An 18,802-nucleotide genomic window follows, 5' to 3' on the forward strand; every position below is an offset into this window, starting at 1 on the left:
ATCATGGCCATCATGCCTGCCGGAACAGCTCTTCATCCCTACTATCCCCTGGATGCTCCAATCCACGGATATGTGGCCAATGAGACGCCTCTCCTTTCCCTGCTTACCACCGCCAGCGTCGGGGCTGCAGCCTTGCTGGGTGCCACTTTGGGCCTCGTCAGCTTTCTGCGACCGAGCTTGACCCGGGCGGAGAGGATCGCTATCTTGTGGTTTGTTCTCTGTAGGCACCCCTCCCGGCGGCAGATGTGGTTGGAAACGTTTCGAGTCGGAAGCACTGACCTTTTATCGTCGGCGTCGTTCAGCGGGGACTCTTCATTGCTTCTTCGAGGGCTATTTCATGATCCACCATGACCGGATGGCGTCGGCCCAAGACTTCTTTGGGCAAATGTGGAAGGAATATGCCTTGTCCGACTCGCGATACATGACGTCGGACACTCTGGTGCTCTGCATGGAGACCATGACCGTTGTATGTACACCCTCCAGGTTACCCTTGCGATGCGGATGGTATAGCTGACGCGGATAACCAAACAGCTGCTCTGGGGTCCTCTGTGCCTCCTCGTGGCATATTCGATTTTTACGCGGAGTTCTTTACGCCATCCGTTACAGCTCACGGCCTGCATGAGCCATCTTTACGGCGACTCACTCTATTATGCCACGAGTCTCTACGATCACTACGTACATGACCGTCCGTATAGCCGACCGGAGCCCTATTACTTCTGGATCTATTACTTCCTGATGAACTTCATCTGGATCGTGGTGCCGCTCTGTAAGTTCTTGAGGTTGACCCGCATGCCATCTGGCGGACAGACGGAGTAGCGGAGTACTTACAGCGTGACTAGATTATTTTGTGCAGAGTATGAGGGCCACCTCGCAGGCGTTCAAGAGCCTGGAGGCAAGGTCTGCGCAACGTAAATCTCGGTGAGGAGCGGGTCAGATAAGACCATCAGTAGACGATCCCAACGCCGGAGTCATGCAAGAGAGCCATGCGCGAGAGCCATGCAGGAAGAATAATACTATCGGACTTGGGGAGCACGCTCAAAATGACATAGCCAACACGCCAGTTAAAACGGGCTGCATCGACCGGCCCACATTGTGTGACGCGTAGATGGTGGATCGGGGTCCAGACGGCGGGTTGATTTGGCCACCAGGGCGATGGAAAGGGCCGTGAGAATTGCAAAACAATCCAAAATAGATTAAATGTCCGGGGTTATTGGGACCGATACGGTTTGTTGGAGACCAGCGCGCTCGGGCACATCCACCGTGGCTGTCTGATGGTGGCGTCATTGCAGACAGACGGCGGGATTATAAGAATCCTGGGAGACGGAGGGAGAGAGGGACAGGAGGAGTCAAAAAGAGGGACCATTCTGCTGCTTCAATCTATCACCATCCACCACTCATTGGACACGAACACCCGGGAGATACTCTGAAGAACCGACCCAATCGATGCTTGGGCACGAGGAATGACGGGGCGGTGTTGATCGCGGCGTTTGGTTTCCCGGGCAGCGTCCAACTGAAACTGCATCTGGACTAGACCGACCCAGTCAGTAAGTATAGCGGGTTGTTCCTCGACCATGATTATCCCTCTGATTATTATTGTTATTCTGGTGTTCTCGGTGTTGTCAGACGACGCCAACGGGACTGTCTTGTATCGAGCGTGTGATTGAGGATTATGACCCCGAGGGAGAGCTCTGCTGCCAGCTGACCCGACTGCATCCCGTCCGTCCGTCGTTCTTTGAGTCTTTCTCGCTTTCCTTCCTTTTCTTCGTCTTCGTTCCTTTGGCCTGCAGCCCACATTTGACCGCCTGTTCGGTCGCTGCGTCTGGCTTTTTTTTTTTCTCCCTGGATTGCCGGGTTTCTGTGTCACTCCCTCCTCCAGAAGCGACCGGAATCCCCCCTTCGAAGTCAGCGATTGTTGTCTGTGAGTACCCGACTTTCCTTGCTTGTGTCTCGCCGTAAACAAACAAGGGTGACGTACTATGGGAGCTCGAGGGTTCGCCAGCAACCACTGCGATCGCACAAGATCCTCGCTGTTCCCAAGACAATTTCTGCTCTCTCGGTCAACCACTGTTGTTGTGTTCGGACGAGACAATACTTCTTTTATTTTATTTACATCCTCGAACACCATGCTAATCATCCTGCCCCGTCACAGACATCGATGCCGTCTCCCGCCACTCCGCATCGTCCCTCCAGTCGTGGGGGCACTCCCAAATCAACCCCCGCCAAACAGAAGCCGCTGGATATCGGTCAGCCCTTGGGGATCTACGACACAAACTCCGTCCGGGCCAAGGTCCGCAAATGGCAGCAACAAGGAGGAGGCGTGATCACCGCCGAGGAGCTCTACTACGACGAGGATGACGAGAACTCCGCCGTGGAATCTAATTCCAAGCCCGTCAAGGAAAATGACTCGGTTGCAGGATCGACCACCACCCGGAATAGAAGCAAAAGCACTCCGCGGAAACGGGTCATTAGTGACGAGCATTGGAAGCTCAACCGGAATGCCGCACGGACTCCTCCACCGAAGTTGCCGCCGCCCAAGCGCATTGCTGAGTACACGACCAATGACCAGCCACAGTCATCCCCGAAAGAAACCGATAAAGGACGAGTGTCTCTGCCGTCCCGGGGCGTGGAGAAGGAGAAGACCGGTTCATCGGAATTGGCGAGCAGGGAGCGAAGAAAATCACGAGCGTCGCGGGACGTCGACTCCATAATTACAAGCAAGATCGAGGAGGAGGGTGATTCGCATCGTGATTCCTCGAGGGGCGCCTCGCGACCGGGGAGCGCGGACAAAGCGAAGCTGGCGTCCAAGTCCGATCTCTCCGAGCGCACGTCGAAAAAGGAGACCACCACCGGGGATGATGCTGAGTGGGCAGACAGCGATGCGGACTTTTCAGAGCTGTCCAGGCGACGAGCGAAGGGTCCGGAACAGAATCCCTCTCCCAAGAATCGCGCACCGCTAAAGCCCCCCAAAGGTGGCATTTTCGGACACATGCTAGACGAATCGCGAAAGATGTTCGCGAAACCGGAATCACCTAAACCTATCCCGAATAATGGGCGCGGCTCTAAGATCGAGGCATGGCTATCGGGAACTTCGGACCCGTTCATGGACATGGATCCGGACGTGGAAGTGCCTGCGCCTCTCAACACCAAGACCAACAGAGCCAAGCAATCTCCAAAGAGTGAACAGAGCCGTGACCGTGCAATGGATACTGATCCCGAGAGTGACTCGCGCCGGAAAAGTACGAGTAAACGACGAGTCAAGAGTAGGGATGATTCGACCACCAGCAGCGAGCGCGCGAAACGGATGACCGAGGAGATCACAAGCTCCAAAGATTCGAAAGGGTCGCATAGAGATGGATCATCTTCTAGCGGCAGAAAGTCAACCGAACACAAGCACAGCCGATCATCGTCCAGCGCCAAGGACAAAACTTCTCGCGACAAACCCTCTACCGAAAAAGAAGAACCGTCGGATGTGCAGGCTCCTTTGTCAAACGGCTCTGAGGTTTCGGGAAATAACCCCCCTGTTCCGGTTCATCGCAAACGGCCAATTCCCAGCACGGGTCTTCGTCGACTGTCAACCATCGAATCTCTAGATTCCTTGAGCACAAGTGTCGACAAGCGACCCGAAGCAGCTGACCCTGGGACTGCCCCCAAGGCGGACACAACGACGACGGCCGAGGAAGGAGATCCCGAGGAGAGGGATCAATTCGATCCTAACTCCCTTCCTGTAGTATCGACTCAGCTGAAAAGGCGACTGACGACCCATGACGATCTCATCTCTGTTCTTTCCTCGTCGAATGGCAGGAGCCGAAGCATCCGGTCTGCTCGAAGTATCAGATCCAACAAGAGTCGAATAATGAACGCGACCATTCCGGACCTTCTCAAGGAGATGTCGGCAGACGAGGTCAAATATATGCGTGAACTCAAGACCCTGGTTGGCGGGGTGATACCTGTGCTCTTGACCTGTGTGCTTTCGAGGTCGGACTCAGCAATTGCGGCGGGCCTGTTCCATCCGTCGATGGACCCAACGGACGAGGCCAACTTCACCAAGCCTATAGTGAACATGGGCGTTGCTGTTGAGCGGCTGAAAACGCTGCATAAAAGAATCCCTGAAGAAAATGCCGATTCCTTGCTCACCTGGGCGCACGGAGCTCAACGCGTGTACCGTGAATATCTCAAGGCGTGGAGACTTGGGTTCAAGGATGTCATTGTTAATCTGGCCCCCCTGGAGGAAGGAGAGGCTGCCGAGAACGCAGATACTAAGAGTTTGGACGAAGGCATGGCTCGAGATGAAAACGGAGATGTGATCGACAGTGACGGCGAGAAGGTCGATGTGGCATACCTGCTTAAACGGCCTCTCGTGCGTCTCAAGTACCTCGCCAAGACCTTCAAGGGCATCAGTATGCTTCAGCCCTCGGAGAAGGCAGAAGAAGTGGCAACCGCGTATCAAAGCCTAGTTACCGACGCTCGTCGTCGAGCACGCGAGGAACGAGCACGTCTGGAAGATGAATCTGCTGCCTGTATTGACGCATCTCGAGCTCGTGACCCGGCGACTTTGGGACCACTTGCAGAGGTTAAAATCGAAAAGGGACGACGAGTGCGGGCTCGCGATTTCTTTAACCTGTCTCTTTACCACTCCAGTGGCCAAGTCATCGATTGTCGCGCGGAGTTTCTACTGAGAGATTACGACTCGGATAATGGAACTGGAGGTGATCTACTCATCTGTGAGATCGACCACGCAGACCGATGGCTTCTTTTCCCACCTATGGACCTTGCATTTGTTTCGGCTCGCAACGGGGATGCCAAGGGAGAGCTTGTGGTTATGCTGCGCAGTGGCCCGGGGCATTCCAAGCCGTGGCAAGAACTTTTGATTCTCCGGATCGACGAAGAGGATATCGGGTTCGAATGGGTCCAAATGCTGGGCTTGAACCCCGTTCCACCTACCATTTCCCGAAGCCAGAGTTTCATTGAGCGGGCTAAACAGCGACAACGAGCACAGACAGTTTCAGCTAATGATGATGCATCAGCCCAGAACCCCCCCACGAGCCCTACTGGTATGGACGTTCCAATTGGCGAGAAGGCGAACGGCCGCTCCTTACGACGTTCCTCCCCCAGGGAGCAGTTGTCCGACCCAAGCACCGTCGGCTCTTCTCTGGCTACCGAATCTCGAATGTCCATCAACACCGCAATCACTCGGGAATCGGACTATTCTTTGGCAGAACCGTCGTCGGCGAAGCCTTCACCGCAATCTCAGCCTTCCATTCTTCACGCCAGGGACCCCCGAAAAATTGGAACGAGTGATGACCGGTCGCCAACAGGCCTCAAGCGGTCTAAGGCTAAGAGAGTTGCGCACAAAGACGAGGACGCCCCCCCAAGCCCAGGTTTGGCCAAGGAAACTATCGCAGAACATGATCGATCGGGAACTTCAAGTCCTTACCGGCCTGCTCCGTCAACCCCTCATCGGCATCCCGAGGATTCTGGCCGTTCTGAGCAACAGACGAAGATTCATAAAGAGCAATATGCGCCTGAGACGCCAACAAGGGATCCACCAGAAAGCTCTTCACGAGTGTCATCTGTACCTTCCATGGATTTGCCTTCGATTCCGAAATTGAGGCAAGGTAGCAGCCAGTCATACATCTCAGATTCAGTCGAATATCTCTCGGATGAAGAAGATTATGTTCCTATCGAGAGCCCGACAAGAAGCAAGCGCAAGGGCCATTCTCGGTCAAACTCCGATTCTAGTGACCAGGGCTCTGGGGAGGCACCCCCTGCACCGCCGCCACACTCTCGTTCCCCAAGCTCCACGGGATCAAGTCTTCCAAACACTCCTATTCTGAGCCCAGGTGGTGCGCGTCCCAGACGCCGCGGCTCTTCACCATTGAAACATGAATACGAGCCTTCCACAGCATCGGACACCTATTCAGACTCAGACACTTCTACCGTTCGACGCTATGATCTGTACTCAGAATCAGACTACTCCGCCTCCGACAGTTCTGATGATGAATCCGAGGATGAGCTCTCCTCGATGCCTCCAGCAAAGGCACGTGATATGGCCAATTTGGCGGCGCAGGACTCGCTCATCACGTCTGCGACTAGTTCCCTTTCTCCATCCAACTCTGTATCTCAAGGGGGCTATAGAACAGTACCGTCGCAGCCTGAAAAGTCCACCACTGCGCTGGCCTCTGTTTTTGCCTGGTCCGATAAAGGCTCCTGGGATAACGTGCTCCCCGATGATTGCAGGATCATCGTCAGTCCCGGTCTGATCGAAGCCTATGACATGAAAGATGCCGGAGTTGACGGGGAGGACATGCCTTCTAAGAAAGTACGACCGGTGATTGCTCTTGAATTAACGCCTCTTGTGCCTATCCGGCGTGGTACAGCCATCGACATCAGCATCCGCTCGCCCCCGACCGAGCGGTCAAAGGTGGCCTGGAGTAACAACATCATGTTTCGATCCAGGAATGCAGATGAGTGTGAAGCTCTTTACAGTCTCATCAACCATGCACGTATCAACAATCCTACTTATATCGCTCTGCAAAATGCTCGAGGACCTCTTGCCGACCAGCCCGTCAACATGGAGCCCCAGAATAAATCTGGAGGGCTGTTCGGATGGCCGCGTCGCAGACGAAGCTACCGTGCTTCTGCCTCTCCTCGCTCCCTCGCCGACAACTCCGAGAGCAGTGTCGGTACTATGAGTAGTGCGTTCTCGGCTCTCAAGCGTTTTGGAGCCGGGAGCAAGATGTTTAGCATATCCCGATCCTCCGTCACCTCCCGCAGTCGCAAGAACGAAGACAGCCTCTACTCAAGCTCAGCGGCGTCGAACCATTCGCCTAACTCCGGCCTTGGCCGGATCGCGGCAGCCATTAAAGGCGTCGATGGCATTGGCCTCTCAAACGCCAAGATTCGCCTCTACGTGCGCGAGACCCAGTCCAAGTGGCGAGACATGGGAGCCGCAAGACTCACGATCATGCCTTCTACTCCCGAAGAACCTCCCCGCCCTGAGACAGCCATGGGAGGACAGAGCGATGCTCTCGATGCAGGCGAAGGAGCAGACGACAGTCCACCAGGCTCCGGATCCGCCACGCCTCGCCGCGGTGTTGAATCCGAAAAGCGCATTCTTGTCCAAGGCAAGACCCGAAACGAGGTCCTCCTCGACGTCTGTTTGCCCGAGAGTTCGTTCGAACGCGTGGCTAGAACTGGTATCGCCGTTTCAGTCTGGGAAGAGACCGAAGGCGGCGCTATGCCGAAGAAGGGTGGTGTCACTGGCGGCTTCTCTCGCATTTACATGATTCAAATGAAGAGTGAAGCCGAAGCTGCGTATACCTTCGGTCTTGTCGGCAAGCTGCGATACTAAATATAATTTTGACCTTCCAAGTCGTCATCTACCATTCGGCCTTGAATTTCATATGAGAGCCCTCTTTGCCTGCCGTTTTTTGTTCCCTATCCTTTTTATTTCTCTTCAATTTCCACCGCCGTGCAAACACAACTCGCTTCCTACCCATACCAGCTTCCTTCGGAATCACACTCTCTGATATATCAAGGACAACATGCATTGTCTGCCTTTCCTTTCGTTTCCTTCTGTCCTTGAGATACTTTTGCATATGCATATCCATACCCCGGCTAGTCCCCCGCGTTCTCTGATGACTTTTTTCTTTCCCTTATTTTACGTCGTTACTACAACCCCCATGTGAAGAAAACGATATGTATGTATGTTTATACACGAAGCGAGCGATGCCGTTAAATGCTATGTTAACTTTTCTGAGACTTTAATTGTGAATCATCATGTCGTGAAGATGAAATCCGTGACTGAATAAAAGACTTCGAGATTCTCATGTGCATAATATCAGCGCAGTCGCGTCCCCTACCGAGCTTTGGACAGTGGGTGGACATAGTTTTTTTTTTTTTTTTTTTTTTTTTTGGTAACGACGCTGAATATCAATCTTAATCCTCGAGCGGGTCGGGTTCGGGTTCGGATTTGGCGCTGGTAAGTGGGGCCGACTAGGGCTGAACACTCGACAGTCGACAGTCGACTAGAGATTGCAATGCTATTGCTATGAACCAACTATCCCAAGTCAACCCTGCTGGAATATACGGACAAATTCTTCATCTGCAATCAGGCCTTAGTCCATGTCAGATCAAATATAAGCAGGTGGTCTTACAGCTAATTGTCCCGTCCCCGTCTGTATCCGCATCATCTCCTGGATCTCGCCGTCGGTAAGCTTCTCGCCAATGGCCTCCATGACCTGACACAATTCCGTCGAGTTGATCGTTCCGCTGCTGTCTTTGTCGAAGACATCGAATGCCTGCCGGAGCTCTGTTTCGGGGTTGAACTCTTTCGTGGTGGCTGTCATCAAGGTGAGGAATTCTAGACAGTAGTATGCTTTGGTTAGCGAAGTATTCTCGACATGTCAAGCGGGACGGACGAGAACCTTCAAAGTCTATTGAGTTGGTGTGATCTGCGTCTAACTCGCTGATCATGTCTTGGAGCTGCGACTGCGTCGGATTCTGGCCTAGGGAGCGCATCACCTTGCCGAGCTCCTCGGCCGTGATATCACCTGGAGGGATCTTGTCAGCTCAAGTGAGGAAGGGAGCTTCGCATTGCAACTGACCAAGTGCGTCTTCATCCTGGAAACATAGGGTTAGTCATGGGCGTGGAGATGGTCAATGAGAATGTCAGATGCCTGTTTGAACCCCGCGAGCTGTTCAGGGTTGAAGCCTAGGGTAGGTTAGCAACAACCATTTGTTGCCTCGGTAACGTCCCCAGATTACTCGCTCCCAACTAAAGCCAACTCGGGTATATATCCCGGCAGACAGGGCTCTTGTCTCAGCAAACAACACTTCCTTGTATGCCTTGTTTCTTCATCTCGACCGTTACATGAGCTGCAATTTGGTCTATTGTTATCAATAGTCAGCAAACCTACGATGAGAGTCAACGAAACTTTTCAAAAGGCTCGAGAGGTTGTTGTTAGTCGTGTGGCGAGAACAAATATCATATGCCGTTCCCTGACCCAAACCCTGGAGATAGTGAAGAATTCAAAATGCTTAGAACTGACCAATGATAACTTGGAAACCCTTGGTATACGACTATCATCCCTTGACCTCCTGACAGAAGCTTCAGGGAAGGACCCTGTTTTCTTCAGGCCATTGCCAAAGAACAAATTACCAGTCATTGAATGGGAGAAGGTGCAATTCTCCGAGTGGACCGAGGGATATAGTGAAGAATCACGCCGTATTGATATCACAATGCAAAGTCTTCTGAATCAATTTTGGGGTGCAGGGCTTCGGGGTGAAATCGAGCGGCCTTGGATCCAGCAGAAGTGAGTATTCATTTATCAATATGACGCAAGTCTATAATGAGTTACAGACTAATTGCGATTTGATCTTGAAGGTGCTATAAAGAGACACCGAGCATTGGAACGGGCGAACACACACCCGATGTTCCGTTTGAATGGCAAACGCGAGGAGATATCCAAGCAACAACACTCGAAAACCCTCACTGCAGTTTCAGGGTCATTCATTGCGCGGAACCCGAGGAAAACCTTCGTCGCAGTGAGTTGCTGCCCATTGTAGCATACATGAGATGGAGAATGATTCAATTCGACTATATTCACCACTATACTTTTCCTGTGAGACTCCCTCTTGTTCACATGGATCCTAGTTCTAAGCCTGGAACTCATTGGACTGTATTTCCCTCCCGCTAATCATCATCCTCATACAGGTATTGGTGATTTCCATATTCAAGTCCAAAGCGCGAATCTTGCAGGCACATCATGATGGAAAACACCTTTACATTTCCAAAAGCAGGTTTTACGATTTCGCCGAGAATGTGAAGGAAAATTATGAGCTTTTTGTGCGCTGGATTCATGGTATACCCTGTGGTGATACAGAAGCCTCTGTTGATATCGAGGGTGAGAGATTGGGTGACTATACAATCGAAAAGATCGACCGGATTCTAAAAGAGATTTTTCAGCATACCGAATAAAACATCATTTTCAGGTCACCATCGCCAACAGAATCTTCAAACTTCCACATACTGTTGGATTTTTGGCAGATTCAAGGTTCTTTCTCATTTTTGATATCCCCCCCCCTCGTTAAAGTTTTCATGCTTTCTTCTGAGAATTATTCAAGGTTGTATCTTATCGTTGGCCAATAGCATAATGTTCAAAACCCATCGACAATGTCGTTGTTCGTAGAGAGCAACCTATTAATTTCTACCTCGTTTCAAAGACAGCTTTGCAGACGTAGAGTACGTATGTAATATAATAATAAGAGGTAGTGAAGCGTTCTCCTAGATTAGAAACACTATAACGGATCCAATATACCCCATAGGAAGAGGGACGGAGTTATAGATTATCAGGGACGGTGGAGCCCCTGTCCACACAGAGTTGACAAACAGACTGCGCCTCCGTGCCAAGATTCAGGTCAGTGATAGGCTAACTACGCTGACTTTTGGCGACAACGTTCCGTCGCCTCCTTGACAACTGTCAGAGCCTGGGAGCTGAAGACTGTGTGCACGATGGATGATGAAATTACCCCCGTTCAAATCCAGGGCACTGGGAATGAAGCGCAGATCGAACTGAAGAAATACATCGTGGATGAATCTGCGGCGGTCGAGTCGAAATTCGCAATTTCATTAGCGCAGTTGAACGAGGTGGCTCCCACCAAAGACCTGTTGAGTTTCTGCTCCCTGGGAGGCCTAGATGGCCTTGCTGCCGGTTTGAGAACTGACCCAAAGAGAGGACTTGATGAGGATGAGGATGACGTCCAAGGAACTTGCAGCCTGGTCGAACTGGCTGCGTCGTTGCCATCCAGTTTCCCGGTCACCGATATCAAACGAGCGAATCAGCCAAAGCTACACCCTTTGCACCATCCTCTCCTGGTTTCACCAATAGGAAACGGGCGTATGGAGAAAATCGACTCCCTCCAAGGCGTCGAAAGACCTTCTGGGATTTCGCCTGGATGCCTTCAACGACAAGCTGATGCTTCTGCTGACGGCATCGGCCGTGATCAACCTCGCTTCAGGCATATATCAATCTGTGGACGCCAAGGAGGGTGGATCCAAGGTTGAGTGGGTGGAGGGCGTGTCGATTATCGTCGCTGTGGTGATCATAACATTGACCGGTGCGATTAATGACTTCCAGAAAGACCGAAAATTCGAAAAGCTCAATCGCAAGACGGACGAACGCGACATCACGGTGTTTCGACCTAGTAATCCTCAACGCATTCCGATCCAAGACATCCTCGTGGGAGATGTGGTTCACCTCGAGACTGGAGACGTCGTCCCTGCCGATGGGGTTCTGATAGACGGGTTCAGCATTCAATGCGATGAGTCGTCGTCCACCGGAGAATCCGACCTGATCTCGAAGATTCCCGCCACCCATGTTACGGCAAAAAGCCTCTCATCCTGCGGTCCGTTCATTCTCAGCGGTAGCAAGATTGCCAGCGGGGTGGGAACATTCCTGGTTACATCGGTCGTGCCAAGCTCCAGCTACGGGCGAATCTTGATGTCTCTGCATGCCGAACCGGAAGAAACCCCATTACAGCACAAACTAGGGGTGCTGGCAAAATACACAATAGATGGCGGACTATTGGTTGGTGGCGTGTTCTTTCTCATTTTGTTCATCCGTTTCTTGGTGGACCTGAAGAATATCGAGGGCGGAGGTAAAGCGAAAGGAGAAGAGTTCTTGGATATCTTGATTCTGGCCATCACCGTCGTGGTAATTGCGGTGCCAGAAGGACTTCCACTCACAGTCACTCTAGCCCTTGCGTTTGCCACGACCAGGATGCTGAAAGATCAGAACTTGGTTCGACTCCTGCGCTCCTGCGAGGTTATGGGGAACGCCACGTCCATCTGCTCGGACAAAACAGGCACCTTGACACAGAATCGAATGACGGTTGTCGCGGGTCGAATCAATCCATCCTTGGCTTTCCAGGATAAAGAGAGCTCACCCGATCGGGATAAAGCCATAATACCGCCTGCGGCGAATGTGGTGGCGTCCTTGCCTCACCCATTCAAACAAGTGATTAAAGACTCTATCCTCTTGAACTCGACTGCCCAAGACAAGAGCACGGAAAATGGAATGGAGATATCGGGATCAAGCACCGAAGTGGCACTCGTCAACTTTGCCACAAAGCACTTTGATATCAGCAACCTGAGCTCTGAAAGAGCACGGTTGGAGATAGTTCAGTTGTATCCCTTCAACGCAGACAAAAGGTGTATGGCTATCGTCGTACGGAATCCATCAGGAGACTTCCGAATGTTCTTGAAAGGAGCCCCTGAGATCGTGCTGGACCTCTGCACCCAGTCTGTCGGATACTCCCATGACGAACTTTCCTCTCAGCTCTAAACCGACGAAATGAGACAAGGGCTGGCAGATTCGATCAGCGAGTATTCTAGTCAATCTCTCCGTTCAATCGCAACTGCCTATCGCGATCTTGAGTCTTGGCCTCCAGAGAACACTCACTCACCGGGGTCCGAGCCGTCCTTCAACAGCGTTGTCCATGATATGGTCTTCCTTAGCCTGTTTGCCCTTCAAGACCCCCTAAGACCAGAAGTTGCGGCCTCGGTTCGCGATTGCCAGACAGCTGGTGTACGTGTTCGAATGGTCACGGGGGATAATTTTCTCACGGCAAAGTCCATCGCTCAGGAATGTGGAATCTATGGTCCCGGAGGAATCGCCTTGGACGGGCCCACTTTTCGCAAGCTGTCAACTGCCCAGATTAACTTGTTATTACCCAGGTTGCAAGTACTCGCCCGCTCTAGCCCGGAGGACAAGCTTAGACTTGTAACCCATCTCAAAGGACTAGGGGAGACCGTTGCGGTGACGGGTGACGGGATTAATGATGCCCTGGCTCTGAAAGCCGCAGATGTCGGATTTGCGATGGGAATTGCAGGAACTGAAGTAGCCAAGGAGGCTTCATCGACTATCCTCATGGATGACAATTTTGCGTCAATTGTTAAAGCCCTTCTCTGGGGTAGAGCCGTCAATGATGCCGCTAGGAAGTTTCTCCAGGTATGTTGTCATTGCACAAACACACCCCGTCCCGGATGCCTCTTATGAGTCTAACATATGTTCTAGTTCCAATTCACAATCAACTTGACGGCCGGAGTACTGACCATGATCACTGTTCTGGTGGGCGGAACGAGTGCGTCTGTATTCACCGTGGTTCAGTTACTCTGGATCAACCTGATCATGGACACCTTTGCTGCCTTGGCTCTAGCAACCGATTATCCTACCAAAAGTCTCATCTACCGGACCCCTGAGCCAAGAAACTCCTCCATTGTCAATATTTCCATGTGGAAAATGATCACCGGGCAATGTATATACCAGCTCGTCGTGATATTCGTTCTTCACTATGCAGGGCAATCCCTCTTCGGCTATCACACCGAACAACAGCAAGCGCAATTACAAACAATGATATTCAACATTTACCTTTGGATGCAGTTTTGCAATATGTTCAAGTTAGTCATCAATCCCTGCCCCTTTACATCTTCGCTAAAGAATCGATCAGCTCTCGCCGGGTTGACGCTGGATTCAACTTTCTGGAAGGCCTCCTTCGAAACCCGGCTTTTTTCTTCGTCCAGTCTGTCATCGCTGCTGGTCAAATTGTTATTATTTTCAAAGGTGGAAAAGCCTTTGGAACTGAGCCACTAACTGGTGCGTAGTGGGGATGGTCGATGCTCTTCGGTCTATTGACATTTCCCGTCGGGGCATTTCTTCGCATCATCCCCGACGGAATCATCGCACGGGTGTTTGATGGAATTGGGAGAGCGTGTAGACCTCTGAAGCTGTTCTTCGGTGGATTTTCTATCGGCCGAGCGACCAAAGCTCGACTTTCGGGGCTTTTGCAGAGCGTCAACTCGTCTCCAGGTTCTGACAGTGTACCGCCTACCACGAAACAAATCGCGGCTCCACAAGAGTTCGATGCAGGCGAGCCATTGTTCAATCTTCTACACGCTATAGAGGACTCGAGGAACCCCATGAGTGATGGGCCGTACGGTTTTGAAGTCCATCCTGGTACTCGGAAGGACGATATCGTGTTGATCCAGCCGGTTCAGGATGTTTGATTGGATTGCTATCATTGTGGTACACAGGCTCTCTTTGGTTTCAAAAGTGATGATTTAGAAGCTGGTCACTGCACACTTTTGTATCTGATGAATGCTAGAATATCCTTGAGATGGTGAGGCCTGCTTCAGGAACCGGTGTAATAGTGAATAGAGGAAATGTTACGCGACTCGATTGCCAGCTATCTGCCTCGACAGTACAGAAACCTCGAGTTTTCAGACAGAATTAGAAAATAAATTACCCAAATTAGCATCCAATACTCATATTAACGAGACCATTGTTTCAATGCGACGTGCCTAGTAGCCGACGTCATGGACTGCTCGGCGAGTCCGGGTCCCCTGGCGGGTGCACTGCGTTGCCGAATGCGGAAATCCTCGAGTCCCGACGTTGCAGAACATCTTCAACACCGAACAAGTCGATGATTAACCTACGATTCACGCATGTGAAGGGCATCCACATGCCACCACCGCGCTGATAAGCGATAGAATCTGCTATCCTATCCGTGGCACTCTAGGGGTGGGCTTATTTTTCACATACCCCTAGATTTCAATTTAGGGGCAGGGTCTCGACCGCTCCTGCGGCCATGGAGAAGGATGAGCTGAGAGGGAGCACGTCACCAAAGGAAGAAATGCCAAACCCTGGCCCTTCGACGGAAGTTTCTTCTGATGTTGAGACAACCCCCGGGGCGTCGACTCCGGCTGAACAGCTCGCTCCAGTGGGCTCGTTGAATCGCCAGAAGACGCCAGAGACTGGCCAGGTGGCCATCGCAGACGAACGAATCGATGAAGAGGCCACTGACGGGACAGTCGAGCATTGGATGGTGGTGATCGGGGGATTCTGCGGTATGTTCGCCTCTTTTGGATGGCGAGCAGGTACGTTTGCTGGATTCATTCATGCGCCGTTATTCCCGAGGGTCTGATGTTGATTCAATTTAGGGTCTGGATTCTTCCAGGGATATTACCAACAGAATCAGCTGCGAGACTACAGCTCCTCGACCATTGCTTGGATCAACAGCGTGGGCTTCTTCCTCATGTACTTCGGTGTAGGTGTTATTGATCCCCCACGCTGTGTCGCACAGAAGCCTCGCTAATGTCAATTTCATTTCTTCCAGGCCTGCATTGTCGGTCCGATCACTCAACGTATCGGTCCGCAGCCGCTCTTACTGATCGGGTCGGCGATGCACGTCGCTGGCCTTTTAGGGGCCTCATGGTGCACAAAGTTCTACCAATTTTTTATTACGCAAGGTGTGATCAGTTCGCTGGGCGCCAGCGCCGTATTTTTCATCAGTGTGCAGACCATAGGCCGGTGGTTTGAGCGCCAACAAGGCCTGGCGATGGGAATCGCAGCCAGCGGCGTGAGTGTCGGCGGCATCGTCTTCCCATTGATGATCCAGCGCTTGATTCCGAAAATTGGGTTCGGCTGGACCATGCGCAGCGTCGTCCTGGTACTGCTGGTCCTCACCGTTACCAGCAACGTGGCTTTACGATCGCCGCCCGAGGCCGTGACCAGGCGCAGACGCATACGCATGGCCATGCCCCAGGACGAGACTCGCCAGGCCGGGCTCCGGGACCGACGTCTATTGATGACCATTGTTGGTACAACGCTCTTTGCGAACGGGTACTTCGTTGTGCTCACATTCTTGACCACCGTGGCACATATGCGTGGGTGGAAGGACAGCGTGGATTCGTTAGTGGTGCTGAACGGAGCTAGGCAAGCTCACTCCCAGTTAACGTCCTTTCCCGACGCCGTAAACTGACCAACGATAGTTTCTTCGGTCGCATCATCCCCGGACTGATAGCCGACCGCGTCGGCAGCTTCAACACCATGTGCGTGCTGGGGACGTTGTCCACAGTGTTCGTTCTGGGTCTCTGGCTCCCCGACAGTGGGTTCGCCGGGTCCGTTGTCTTCTCCGTCACATTCGGCTTCACCTCCGCGAGCACCGTGTCTCTCGGCCCGGCAATGCTGTTCCAGATGTCGGAATTGCGGAGCATCACGCGCAACCTGGCAGTGTTATACCTGGTGCAGTCATTTGCGGGACTCACGTCGAGTCCGATCGGCGGGGCGCTGCTGGACGTCGGACACGATAAGGGCGCGCTCTACCTTCAGCTGTTTTGCGGGCTGATGACGGGCGTAGGGACCCTGATGATATTACTGGCTCGGCATTGGTTGACCCAGGGGATGATGCTGTGGGCGAAGATCTAGCTAGGTAGTAGCTCCAGGGTCGACTGCGGATAGTCCTAGGAGAGTGGAGGCAGTGGAAATGTAAATCTCATTCCAGAGATCCAGATGGGCCCACGTTGACGCATGCGGAAATAGAATCCTGCCATCGCGCTAAGATTAACCTTATATCGAGTCGTCGGAAAAGCTTTCCTTACCGACCCTTTCTTTGAACTATGGACCAAAGAAGGGTATGTTGCATTCCATTGTTTCACCCCTGCCTCCCTCACTCTCTGAGTCCCTAGCAGTCAGTCCCACCTCGGCAGACACAGTAGCATGCAACGTCGGGATGGCGGTTCGAGACGGCCCGGGAAATGTTGGCATTTCCTGGTTGGCACTGCAATGATGCAATACGGAGTAGAAACCACCAAGCAAAAGTGCAGAGAGTGAAGATGGCAGGTGAAGCGGCCCTTGCCTCCTTCGGGTTAGCCTGGTCCAGTGACCCACAGATCTCGTCGCGTCTTCAGTGCTTCTTGTTCCTCCACCTTCCTCAGTGCCACCTACTTCATCGCAATGATAGACATACATAAGGTTTGGATTGATACTACCTACGATGACGATGAAAGACGCAATCTGTTAACATTTGAGATGATCAATCCGTCAGAGGCAAACTTCATTCCAATGTCTTGGATCCACCTCGCGTCCTGGCGTTATGTTGATTTCTGGGACAGAATCCTGGAAACCGGTAAAGCCGATTCTGCATACTACTCTGCTGACTGCGCCTCCCGGTGAAATCTCACCTCAACCCCCTTCGTGGGTTGCACCGTGATGCCGAGTGTCTTCTGGATCGGCTCCGTCGGGTCGGGACACTCGAGTCCGTCAAAGGACTGCGCCAGTCGTGCCAAGGTGTATGCTGCTTCTGTGAGAGCAAATTGCTCTGGTAGCCAAGGAGTGTTAGTGTCATTTTCGGGCATGTTTCTGGACTGGAAAACTTACGACCCGGACAATGTCGCGGGCCCGCGTTGAAGGGCAGATAGTGGAACCCGCCCTTTAATCCTTGCCATCGCTCCGGACGCCACTCGGCTGCGTCCTGGCCCCAGATGTCTGTGCGCCGGTGCATCACATAAACACTGTAGGTGAGAGTTGTACCCTTGGGGATGGCCACGGGCTGGTCGCCGTGTGGGCCGCCACCGACGGGCAGAACAGTGTCACGCAAAGCCTGGCGTGTGTTTATGGGAATGGGCGGGTACAGTCGTAGAGTCTCCGAGAGAACGGCTTGCAGGTAGGCACAGGACTTGAGAGACTCGAAGCTGAGGGTGTCGGCGGAGTGCTCGAGGACTTCGGCACGTAGCTTGGACCAGGCAACGGGGTCGCGGGCCAGACAGAGCAGAGCGAAGGAGATGAGCGTGGCCGTGGTGTCGCGGCCCGCAAATAGGAGCTGGAGCAGCTGGTCGCGAATCAGCACACGGTCCTGCGTGAACTCAGATAACTGGCGCAGGAAGAGCCCGCGCTGAGACGTCTTCTCCTTCTTATGGGGCAGGCCAAGAGCACGGTCCACGAAGCCAGTCACATAGGCGCGACAGAGGCGACAGGCACGACGAAATCCCGCGTTGTTCAGCACCCAATAGAAGGCGCCTAGGCGCATGCGTCCCCCAACACCGAGTGACGAGGCCTCGAACGCCTGTTCGAAGACATTACGGCGGTCCGACGCAGCGCCGGGCCGCAGCTGGCTGTCGACACTTTCGCCGAACAGGAACTCGGTCGCCGCGTCCAGGGTGAAACGATAGATCACGGGCATTGTGTCGACCCATTCCGTCCAACCGTTCGCTGAGGATGAGTTTTCGCCGCCGCCGAGGCAATCCAGTAGCCGGTCGACATGGCGGCGGGTAAACTCAAGATCGGACACCTGGTGGCGCGAAAAGACGGGTCGTAGGAGCCCGCGCGAGGAAGACCACGAATGTCCATCGGCAGTGAAGATGCCCAGCCCAAGAAAAGGCCCGAACTGTTTCAGACGGCGAGGTCCAACACCCCAGTCAGCGAAGCTGGTCGACAGCACTGCCTTGATGTTGGTGGGCTCGGCTACAAGCATCAGCGGCTGTAGGACTAGGGGGATCGTGGCCCGGATGGTCCACGCGCCCTTGCGGTGAAACATCGGAGTGACCAGATCGTCCAAGATGTCCCCTCGGAATCGCAGCATTCGGACAACCCGCTCAGCCCCCCAAGGCCAGCGCAGCGCATGGGTGACCGGCGTGGCACAGCCGTGCTTCTTAGACAGATGGGATAGACGTCGGCGTTGGAGCAAAGAGAGCAAGCCATGATATCCCAGGAAAACCCCCAGAAGGATGCCGAGCACCTTCAAAATGGACATTTTCGCAAGATAACAAGTAGACCCGTTGGTTGTAGAGCGGACGAGGATTGCCGGCTCGTTATAGAGATAAACGCTAGGAACAGGCACCAGAAACGACGTGGCCGGAATGGTCCGAACATGATAACAGTTACAACGGAGGAATCATGATCTCACGACTAATCCCTTGATCGAGAGGAAAAATATTCGAGGTCGGGCCGTCAGGGGACGTTGCAGT

At 52.9% G+C, this 18,802-nt stretch overlaps 6 protein-coding genes across 6 annotated transcripts; 4 read left to right on the plus strand and 2 right to left on the minus strand.

The window, feature by feature from the left end:
* Positions 1–12: 12 nt before the first annotated feature.
* Positions 13–7,351, plus strand: P170DRAFT_360141 (uncharacterized protein; the record flags this gene model as incomplete). Its single annotated transcript, XM_024844400.1, has 5 exons — positions 13–220; positions 303–466; positions 532–756; positions 2,228–3,607; positions 3,677–7,351. 5 exons carry the CDS (start codon positions 13–15, stop codon positions 7,349–7,351), a joined length of 5,652 nt encoding a protein of 1,883 aa, XP_024703469.1.
* A 781-nt stretch (positions 7,352–8,132) lies between these two features.
* P170DRAFT_510850 (EF-hand) lies at positions 8,133–10,067 on the minus strand (the record flags this gene model as incomplete). Its single annotated transcript, XM_024854820.1, has 5 exons — positions 8,133–8,362; positions 8,427–8,552; positions 8,607–8,622; positions 9,788–9,949; positions 10,032–10,067. The coding sequence occupies 5 exons, from the start codon at positions 10,065–10,067 to the stop codon at positions 8,133–8,135; spliced, it is 570 nt and encodes a 189-aa protein (XP_024703470.1).
* Positions 10,068–10,976: 909 nt separating this feature from the next.
* On the plus strand, positions 10,977–13,663 carry P170DRAFT_447958 (cation-translocating P-type ATPase; the record flags this gene model as incomplete). Its single annotated transcript, XM_024850929.1, has 6 exons — positions 10,977–11,891; positions 11,931–12,213; positions 12,247–12,301; positions 12,359–13,010; positions 13,077–13,459; positions 13,510–13,663. The coding sequence occupies 6 exons, from the start codon at positions 10,977–10,979 to the stop codon at positions 13,661–13,663; spliced, it is 2,442 nt and encodes an 813-aa protein (XP_024703471.1).
* P170DRAFT_207936 (uncharacterized protein) lies at positions 13,482–14,206 on the plus strand. The gene has a single exon (XM_024842795.1). It carries the CDS (start codon positions 13,676–13,678, stop codon positions 14,063–14,065), a length of 390 nt encoding a protein of 129 aa, XP_024703472.1. The 5' UTR covers positions 13,482–13,675; the 3' UTR covers positions 14,066–14,206.
* A 197-nt stretch (positions 14,207–14,403) lies between these two features.
* On the plus strand, positions 14,404–16,283 carry P170DRAFT_386488 (MFS general substrate transporter). The gene is made up of 4 exons (XM_024845770.1): positions 14,404–14,935; positions 14,999–15,105; positions 15,175–15,728; positions 15,779–16,283. The coding sequence occupies exons 1-4, from the start codon at positions 14,647–14,649 to the stop codon at positions 16,263–16,265; spliced, it is 1,437 nt and encodes a 478-aa protein (XP_024703473.1). The 5' UTR covers positions 14,404–14,646; the 3' UTR covers positions 16,266–16,283.
* A 716-nt stretch (positions 16,284–16,999) lies between these two features.
* On the minus strand, positions 17,000–18,474 carry P170DRAFT_386491 (cytochrome P450; the record flags this gene model as incomplete). The annotated part of the gene is made up of 2 exons (XM_024845771.1): positions 17,217–18,474; positions 17,000–17,157 (listed from the first exon to the last, which is right to left on the minus strand). Coding segments are annotated over exons 1-2 (1,359 nt in total), but the record flags the coding sequence as incomplete, so codon positions are not given.
* Positions 18,475–18,802: the final 328 nt, after the last annotated feature.

Source organism: Aspergillus steynii (genome assembly GCF_002849105.1).
Source record: "Aspergillus steynii IBT 23096 chromosome Unknown P170scaffold_5, whole genome shotgun sequence".
NCBI lineage: Eukaryota > Fungi > Ascomycota > Eurotiomycetes > Eurotiales > Aspergillaceae > Aspergillus > Aspergillus steynii.

Coding starts and splice junctions, on each gene's coding strand:
- P170DRAFT_207936 (XM_024842795.1), top strand. CDS start 13,676: ATGCTCTTCGGTCTATTGACATTTCCCGTCGGGGCATTTCTTCGCATC.
- P170DRAFT_386488 (XM_024845770.1), top strand. CDS start 14,647: ATGGAGAAGGATGAGCTGAGAGGGAGCACGTCACCAAAGGAAGAAATG. Junction 14,936..14,998: donor CTCTTTTGGATGGCGAGCAG/GTACGTTTGCTG, acceptor GATTCAATTTAG/GGTCTGGATTCTTCCAGGGA. Junction 15,106..15,174: donor TCTTCCTCATGTACTTCGGT/GTAGGTGTTATT, acceptor CATTTCTTCCAG/GCCTGCATTGTCGGTCCGAT.